General features: G+C 34.8%; 2 protein-coding genes across 3 annotated transcripts in view; one reads left to right on the forward strand and one right to left on the reverse strand.

Annotated features, from left to right (window-relative positions):
• The window catches only part of LOC114357133 (gastrula zinc finger protein XlCGF57.1-like), a 66091-nt gene extending 65819 nt beyond the window's left edge, over window positions 1–272 (reverse strand). For both annotated transcript variants that reach the window (XM_028310615.1, XM_028310613.1), the window contains exon 1: window positions 38–272. In XM_028310615.1, the coding sequence (XP_028166416.1) occupies window positions 38–211 (174 nt within the window). In that variant the 5' untranslated portion in view covers window positions 212–272. The remainder of the gene's footprint in view (window positions 1–37) is intronic.
• A 347-nt stretch (window positions 273–619) lies between these two features.
• On the forward strand, window positions 620–7416 carry LOC114357136 (zinc finger protein 678). Its single transcript, XM_028310619.1, has 3 exons — window positions 620–715; window positions 3467–3712; window positions 4722–7416. The coding sequence occupies exons 2-3, from the start codon at window positions 3479–3481 to the stop codon at window positions 7179–7181; spliced, it is 2694 nt and encodes an 897-aa protein (XP_028166420.1). The 5' UTR covers window positions 620–715; window positions 3467–3478; the 3' UTR covers window positions 7182–7416.
• The last annotated feature ends 2586 nt before the right edge of the window (window positions 7417–10002 follow it).

Below are 10002 nucleotides of genomic sequence, written 5' to 3' on the forward strand. Positions count from 1 at the left end.
ACGTAATTATGACATATTTTAAGCGTTCTTTACTCACATGACATGGAAACAAAAAATTCATCACACCAGCTAGAGTTGTTTCTACAGATTGATATTCATCACAAATAAAAAGTTTTTGAGTGACACTCAAGTTTTCTTCTTTTTGTTTCAAACACAAGAAGCAGGTTAACCTAAATTTAAGTGGGTCTATTAACATGTTTAAGAATTCCATGATTATGAGTGAAATTTTTTCGTTAATACTAACATAAATAAAGTTTTTAGAAACTTTCCAAAGTTTTATCAATTCAAAACAAAACAAATTGACCGAAGTCGAAGTGACACTGACATTTACATTTCTTAAAATTCATCATAATTCATGAGTGACAAAGGAATATGTGTGTGTTCATAGAAGAAAGGCCTGTGAATAGTAATGCGATATTTGTCCTTTATTGATAATGTAGCTGTTAAATCCAATAAAATAAAGTAAAAAACTCGTGTATGACAGATAAACGTATTATGTTTAAACTATAACTTAATTCTACATTTAAACTTCACTCCTCGGATAATACTATGTGCGTAATACGGAACGTCGTGGGAGTCCGTGGGACTGTTCCACTTTGTGACATTTTGATAGTGACATTTTATTTTTGTGAGTCATTTGTGTTCTCTTTTTACATTTTTCTTGAGGTAAAAATACACAATCAGTCAAGAAATTTTAATAATTCTGAAGTCCAAGGTAACGTAAGAAATTATTACATTTTGTTTTCCATAATAATAAACACATAAATGGAGATCGATAAATTTCTAATTGGATTTTTTGATACATTTTCTTTCACACTTTTGTGATCTTAGCAAAAATTTGTAATGGAATACAACTAGGTAGTTCCTGTGGGCGGCAAAAAGTGGCGGGTCTTTTCTACTCCTTCCCTTTTAATTATTATTAATCAACAATTAATTTGGTCCGGGAGTACCAAAGGGGGTCCATTAAAATAACACTTAATTTTTTTTTTCGAAAATAGCAAAAACCATAGTGATCAAAAAAAGATAGACTGATTTTTAAAAATTTTTGAAAAAATTAATAGGTTTTCTGACACTTAGAAAAATTTTGACGACTTTAGTATGGAGTTTATACATAGCCGAATTTTCGAAAGCATTTTGTATGGAGCCGAGACTTGTAAAAATTTTCGCAATGCGATGGCTTAATTCGGATTTCCTCGTCTCCGGCGCTGCGGGATGAGCAGCCTCTTCGCCCTTACGTAACAAGGCGTAATCGCATACAGTGGGCGGAGGCTGCTCAGTCCAGCGTTGCCAGACGTCCCGATTTTGGCGCGACGTCCCGATTTTTAAAACAAATTTAAATTTCCCGCGCGGGACAGGCTCGGTCCCGCTTTTCGGAGAGAGACACTCACTTCACCAGACTATTGTTTGAAACGCCATATTATTCTAAAGACAAATTTAACGATAGAGTAAATCTGATTTAATTTTTTTTTTTTTGTTAAAATACTTTTTCTATGGCTACTTTTGCTATCTATTGTGACGTAAACGTAATTTTAAGTCAAATAAAAAGATAAATATTTGAAAACCTTTGATTATATACGTTTTTTTATTATGTCCCGCTTCTGACGGAAGAATCCCGCTATTTTCACTCAAAAAGTACCAAAGTCCCGACTTGGCCAAAAAAACCTCCCTCCGCGCCTCCGGCTTTGGAATTACACTCTAGTATCGGGCAGACAAGTACCACGGCCAAAGGACCACGGCGAGTCGGGGTAAACGCAATTGGATAATGGTCTTTCATACATAGATTAATAGACTAGAAAACTGCATATATCTCAGTAACGGTGCGTCGGATCGAAAAAATAATGGAATTTTGAACCCCCTTAAGAACGCCGTCCGGCACCTAGGCCCATAATAATTCCGACCTCAAAAAACGGTCAAGTGTGAGTCGGACATTTTTTCCTAAGTAAATTTGCGAGTCTCGGCTCCATACAAAATGCCTTTGAAAATTCGGCTATGTTCTCAGACCCCCCTTGCTTGCGAAAGCGAAAAATATTACAAGTCCCAGCTCCATAAAAAACACGATCAAAAATTCGGCTAAGTCTAAACTCCATACTAAAGCCGTCGAAATTTTTTTAAGTGTCGGCGCCATACAAATTACGCTCGAAAATTCGGCTAAGTACCTATGTCTCGGACCCCCTTTAAGTACAGATATAAATACAGTGTGAGTCACGTTAAAGTGTACATATGAAAATAGATGAAACTAGACCTATTTTTATCGACAAAAAAGAGGTCAAAAAATTTTTGAGATTTTTTTTTAATTTTTTATAGAATTTTTTTTCATCCAATTACTTATTGTAAAGAAAACATAATAACTATTAAACTAAGCGGTATATCTTGATAAAATAAAAACAGTAATAATGCTAAATAACAGGCAATACTAAAAAAATACATAAAATACACAAGAAAGGCCAACAAATAATAAAAAAAATATACTTTTTGAAAAAAATCCGCTTAAAAATTCGTGTTTTTTTGGTTATTTGATAAATTTCTCCAAAAAATGCCCCTATAACCGGTAGTTTTTATTACTTTGTATTATTCTCTATCGTATTACCTTCGTAAAACGAAAAATCGCATGTCTCTATCCCTATCACAACGTTTGCAATGATCGTTTGAACTAAGCCTCTCCGGGCGCGCCATTCAACGCTTCGTTAACAACAAAACTGAAAATGGCATTAGATTTGTAATTTTGATAAAAACAAGTTAGATTTCAAATAAAAACAAAAGATTTCGAAGTAAAATAAGCATTTTAGTTAAAATTAAAATTGTCTCTACCTGTAGCGGAGAATAATGTTGTGGCAGGCCTTTGTTCAAACGATCATAGCAAATGTTGTGATAGGGATAGAGACATGCGATTTTTGGTTTTACAAAGATAATACGATAGAAAATAATACAAAGTAATAAAAACCACCGGTTATAGGGGCATTTTTTGGAGAAATTTATCAAATAACCAAAAAAACACGAATTTTTAAGCAGATTTTTTTCAAAAAGTATCATTTTTTATTATTTGTTGGCATTTTTTGTGTATTTTATGTATTTTTTTATTATTGGCTGTTATTTAGCATTTTTACTGTTTTTATTTTTTCTGGATGTACTTCTTAGTTTAAAAGTTATTTCGTTTTCTTTATAATAAGTAATTTGAAGAAAAAAAATTCTATAAAAAATTAAAAAAAAATCTCAAAAAAATTTTTGACCTCTTTTTTGTCGATAAAAATAGGTCTAGTTTCATCTATTTTCATATGTACACTTTAACGTGACTCACACTGTATATTATGTGCATGAATGTATTGTAGGTATTCTGGCATACTACTTACTTAATTTAATCTGTTAAAACTTAGTTGTGATGAAATAATAAAAAATGTATTTGCAATATAATTTGTGATAGGTAATCTAATGGTAATTTTTTTCACTTACACTCATAAAACTTTTACAGTAATAACCTACCATGGAGGAAGACATTAACATCTTAAATACTCATCCTGAAAGTCAAGACCGTAGCAATGTTCAACGTTTGAAGCTGAAACTTGCCACTATATGCCAAGCGCAGAGATTTTGCGGAATTTGCTTGGAGAGCTCGGACAAACTGTGGTCCATCGATACAGAGTTTGATATTGCTGTTAGTCAGTCAACACATAAAAAACTACTGAAGGATATTATTGACTACATTCTCAATGATGAAGTAAGTGTACTTAGACTAAAATTTAATATTATTGTTTAATATTTAAGCAACTAACTCTGTGAGTGATTCGTGTGGCACCCTGTGCGTCCACACGCACTGTGAGACCTCATAATAATGTTTGTGAATACGGGCGTACAGTCCTCTCAACTTAAGCTGAGAATTGCATTTGTGTGAGTGCACACCGATAGTTTAGAGTGGCAATCGGCTTGAAGCGCGGCGCGTCCCGCGCATGGTTTATTATAGCAAGCGGCCTGAAGCGCGGCGCGTCCGCCACGCACCGCTTCCTTGTCGCTCACATACTTCACTTCACCCCCGGTACTGGTAGCAGATACGTGTAATTTTATGTAATTGTGTTCCAAATATTAGTAAAATGGCTACTGTAAGTGAATTTCCTGTACGAAATCCATTAAGCAGCCAAGTGAAAGAAATTTTATGCAAATTGAATACGTATTTTAAAGGTGTGAACGAAAAGTTTTTAGTCTGTTTTATTTTTGTAATTTTATAAAGTTTGTCTTTTTGTTGTATTTTGTAAGGCTGGCTGGACGCCCTCTCTATAAACGGTGCTCGCAGAATATCAGCGTCGAGGTACTTCGTGCCTTGGCATATGCTGAGCGAGGACCTGTTTTTATTTATTTATTTATTTATTTAAAAGGATGTGTCAAGTGTCGTTACATCGGCCCAATTGGTAGCAAGTGTTTTATAGACTTCCTTTTAATAAAACATTAATTTTATTTGTATGTGTTTTACTAACGGTACTTTTGGCGATCACTCACACAAATGCAATTCTCAGCTTAAGTTGATAGGACTGTAAGTGTGTGTTATTTATATGATCAAACGAACTTACCAAGTGAAGTTCGATCTGAATTATCCTGTTTTCGCCGAAGAAAGAGAATTATTAATAGGTACCAACTAGCATATTATGATATTATCATTACAAAACTTAAGACAGTGCCGAAATGGTCTGTGCCTTTACCTACAAGTTCTAATTTTCAATTCTATCAACTTTCAGAGTCAGCAAATACTTGCAAGCTTTTACCTCTGCAGCAACTGTACGGAAAAATCCATCCAGTCATACCTCTTCATTTACAACGCTAAACAACTCTCCAAGATAATATACGAGTGTATGAACGAGTTGTACTCCAAAACTGTGGACGTCCAAAATCAGTTGCAATCGTTAGACGATTGTGATGCCAACGTTGTTATTGTATTGGAACAAGAACATGAAATGAGCAAGTATACTGAAATTGGGAAAATGACTGAAATTATAGCTAAAGAAACTTCGAAAAATGATGCTTCAATATCAAGTAACACTAAACAAACTGAAAATAACTTTACAACTGAAATAGTGAGGCCAATAGAAATAGAAGAAATTCACATAAATAATGATGAAGATATAAATAATCAAGATATAGAAATTACATTTATAGAAGAGGAAATTCAGTCATCAGAATTTGAGATAGATAAAGAGTACTCTCAAGTTAAAACTATAGTATCTCAGAAGAAAAAGACAATACCCTCTATAACATACAAGTGTACCAGATGCAGAGAAGTTCTACCATCTTATAAAAGTTACAAAGATCATAAGAAAATGTGTAGGAAACGATTAACAGGCCCTAATAAGCTGCTATTCAATTGCAAGGTTTGCAATGAAAAATTTGTTACACAGAGGTCTTTAAACACTCATTATAAATTGCATTCGAAAGCAAAATGTAAGGTCTGCCAATTCATAGTCCCCGAAGAGGATATGACAGAGCACATGAGAATCAACCACGAAGAGTACGCTCATCTCTGCAAATTATGCAATTTCTTCTCTTTTTCTGCCAAAGGATTAGAAACGCACATAGAAAAGAACCACAGCGGACCTCAATGTGCTTTATGTTTCAAGAAAGTCAAAGGAAAAGACTTAAAACTGCATAAATGCAAATTCAACTGCTTAGAATGTTTAGACAATGTCTGTATTCATTATAAATACCTGGTCTCGTACAGAGAGCAGGTACTACAGAAGGCCACTAAAATACAATGCGTTGACTGTGATTATGTCTGCTATAGGAGAGAAGCGTTGCTCGGTCACGTTAACAGAGAACATTTAGACCATCATCCATTCACTTGCGCTCATTGTGAACAGCAATTTTACTCGCGAACCACTTTGAGGTACCATATAAACCACTTCCACAAGGAGAGACACGTTTGCGAGTATTGCGACCAGGAGTTCGGCTCTAAAGTCACTTTGGAAAACCACAGAAAGCTTTGTCAATGCATAGAAAAAGACTACAAATGTGATCAATGTAAAAGTTCCTTTGAAACTTTAGAAGAATTAGCCAATCATGTGAAGTTAAGACATGCTTATAAGGCCTTTGACTGTAATTTGTGTGAAAAGAAGTTCTTGAATAGCTCGAAATTGCAAGATCACATGTTTAAAGTGCACAGCGGGATTCAGATTAAGAAAAAGAGATCTCTCCTGGACTGCCCTATCTGTGAAGAGAAATGTGATAATAAAAGACAATTGCTCCAGCACATAGAAATACACGGACCAGACGCAAGGTTCCCTTGTAAAGAATGTGATATGGAGTTCGATTGTATCAGAAAACTACACCGTCATATCCGCATACATTACGACGATGTGATTCAGTGTGTCGACTGCAAGAAAGTGTTGACCAAAACGTTTTTTCCGCACCACTCTGTATATTGCAACGTTGGTCGTGAGGGTAATGAAGTCTGTACATGTGAGACTTGCGGTAAAACTTTTACTACTGAAGTCCAGTTTAAGTTCCATATGAAAGTACATCTGGAGAAAGTGCCGTGTCCGATATGCAAGAAGCCAACGAAGCCGATTTATATGAAAGGTCATATCAAACGAATGCATGGGAAGCCAAGGACACCTAAAGTGCCAAAGCCAAAGTATGTGAAGAACGTGAAATGTGACTGGTGTGGACACATGGTGTCTCGGCTGGGTGAATTGGAGACTCACGTCAATAGATTCCATTTAAAAGTGAAGCCGTATCAATGTAAATATTGTCAGAAGACCTTTTTCGGTAAGGAGCGTTTGAGGGACCACCTCATAACGCATACATCATCGAGGGCAGTTTACTGTAACATTTGCAATCAGAGATTTGAAAATAAACAGTGTCTGAAGCTCCATATGAGGAAACATACCGGTGTGAAGCCATATACTTGTGAGATCTGCGGCGAAAGTTTTAGGACGTCTAGTATAATGAATACCCATAAAGTTAAAAAACATTCGGAAAGGACAGTGGCGTGTCCGCTTTGCGATGCGATGTTCCACTTGACTAGAGAGATGAGGTGTCATTTCAAAAAGGCCCATTGGAAGCAAAAGAACAGGAAATTCGATCCAAGAGAGGTGAAGGAATTAAGTCCGGCATTTTACCATCTTTTTGGAGATGGGAGATTGCCCAAAGTAGAGGGCGAAGAGTTGTATATCTCTTCAAAGTTTAATGAGAAGTTTGGTTGAAGTTGTTGACGGTTGTAAAAATGAAATAAGCAAGTTGAATTAAATTCAATACCTAATTTATATTATTTGGTTTGGTTTATATGGTCTAAGCTTAGACCTTAAATTAATATTCTCATACTTTTATAATTGTTTTCTTAAATGTTAAAATAATCTATTTATTTATAATATAGACCATTGTATGGGGGTGGAGGGCTGGTAACCTGAGACACATGAATCTTCCTAGTTCAGGTATCAACCCACCAACATTCTTTTTAAAAAAGTTTTTTTTTATTATATTTTTTTGTTATCATTATATTATCTGTTATGGGCACTTCTTCGAAATCGCATTCTTCGGCTGATTCATATGGACAAATTTCAAATTCAATTTTAGGTTTGTAACATAGACTCATATGAAAATAGGTACACCCAATAACATATATTTGGATAAGGGACTCGTTTTTGTAAAGTAGTTTTCATGATATCGACGTTCAAATATTTTGTGCCCATATGAATCAGAATTTGTTACATATTAATCAAAAATAGAAATAAAATTTATAATCTTTATGTACAATTGGCTCTAAATTAATAAATAATCATATTATAACAAAAACAATGATCTGTTGTTATGAAAAAATGCAACGATTCCACAATAATTCGTGAAAAAACTTTTTTTTTGAAACTTTAGTATACATCCCTAATATTTCATCATAATAATCATTTCAACTGAACTTAAGCCTCTCCCAATGATTTTCATAATGACCGGTTGGTAGCGGCCTGCATCCTACGACTTTCTGTGGGAGGACGTTCTACACTGAGCTTTCCGGCACGTGGTTTCCACTCCAGAAACGTGCTATCCCATCGGCCATCATTTCTGTATACTATTTGTGTCCTGCCCATTATCACTTCAGCTTGCTAAAACATCGGACTATGCCACCATGCGACTTTAGATCGTTTACGGATCTCCTCATTTCAGATTCGATTGCATAAAAAAAACAAGCATAGTCCACTCCATAGTACACTATGCAACTTTGTGGTTCGTAAGCCTACAGTGAGAGGCCGCTTTTCAGTACAATTATTTTGTCATCACTGATAACACACGCTGGATGTAGACTTTCATCTTATGGCACTAAGGTATTTTAGATGACTCTACCGAGCTGTATCACTTATCCAAGCTATTCTTGTTAAGACGTCCACCTACAAGGTGAAGAAGGTGAGATGAGCTTATAGAGGTTATGGCAATGGCAATCAGTTAATCTCGAAATCATTGGAGGCTTATGCTCAGCAGTATATTATTATGTGCTATGGATGCCATTAGTGTAGCTGAAATAATAATAAAAATAAATAAATCGTTGGGCAATTTCATACAGCGCTATTTAGCCACAAAATAAGCAACAAATATTTTTGTGTTATGGTTGCTAGCTTAACGGATATACTACTTATTTACTGTTTAAACACATAAATTATTCTTAGCATAAAAATGATAATGTTTTTTTTATTCATAACAAGACCGCAATCGCACCTGGTCTTAAGTGAGATGCAGTCTGGGATGTCATTCTTAGCTAAAAAAACCCTTTTTTGGGACCAAAAACTAATTTATATTATGATTCATATAGGGCCCTGACCATATGAATCACGCACAGATAAATCAGTTTTTTGCCTAAAATCGAGCAAAACTCGCCATACATACAGACTACAGTGTTGTCATTTTTCTACATGAATCTATAACCCAAAAGCATCACAAGAAAGACAGATTAGATTTTTAATGCAATAATGTAATTTTATAAAGTAGGCATTGTAATCAGCATGCCACCTGAACCAAGCACAGATGAATCAAGTATTTGCCTTCGTCACACCGGGTTCTAAGCCAATCAGCTCCACGTCTGCCTTCTAGCTCATCTGTTGCAAGATGGGCTTGCCTCCACGCCAGAAACCAGACTCTCATGATTAAAACCTGACCAGTTATGGTCAAGAACAGCTCACGCCATATGAATCAGTATTTTACGCCGGACACTGCTTATTTATTTTTTTGCGAACACACTAACTTAATTAAAATTATGACACATTTTTTTTGTAGAAGGACAACTCATTAGCTTTCGAAATAATTTTAATTTATATCGATATATTAAAAGGAAAATGCTACATCAACCACTTTGTTCCGGAAAACGGCTAACGGACACACCATATGAATCAGAGAATCACACTTCAAATATTTTTATTTTGTAAAAAGACAGCAATTATTTCAAAAACGTAATTTGCGCCAGATAGGTTTAGAGCTAATGTATACTAAAAAAAATATTGCATGCCATTTTGTTAGTTAGTTACAGAACTATACCCAAAGACATCGAAAATTTTGCCTCCGGAGAAATACCCTTATGTTGGTGAGAAATAAACATTACTTTACTTTACTTTAGATTAATTCCCCATTTATTGTCCCGAAGCAGTGGTAGGGTTAATATTGGGACGTGTAAAAGCGCTTTTTTAAAGCCTATTTGCAAAAATAAATGAATTTTATGAATTTTAATAATACTTAAGTAGGTAAAGGTGTATCAGAATCTCATGGCAAATAGGGAAAATAAACTTTGTTGAGAGCAATACTAGGGAAATTGGAATAAACGATCTTGATACTGTTTAATTTTTTACTTTTATGACTTTAATATTAATGAACATGAAGTACGAATATACATTTTAGGTAGGTATGTGTATGAAGAATGTTGTTATACATCAGGTTTTTAACATAGAAAAAAGGTCTGGGAAATTAAATAAATCGTATATTATAGCCTGACCAGGAACATAAAAACCCTCGCCATGTTGCGGAAAACTAATGGTACTAATTTCTTTTAAT

Source organism: Ostrinia furnacalis, unplaced genomic scaffold, assembly GCF_004193835.3.
Source record: "Ostrinia furnacalis isolate ACB-3 unplaced genomic scaffold, ASM419383v2 OfSCF3049, whole genome shotgun sequence".
NCBI classification, from domain to species: Eukaryota; Metazoa; Arthropoda; class Insecta; order Lepidoptera; family Crambidae; genus Ostrinia; species Ostrinia furnacalis.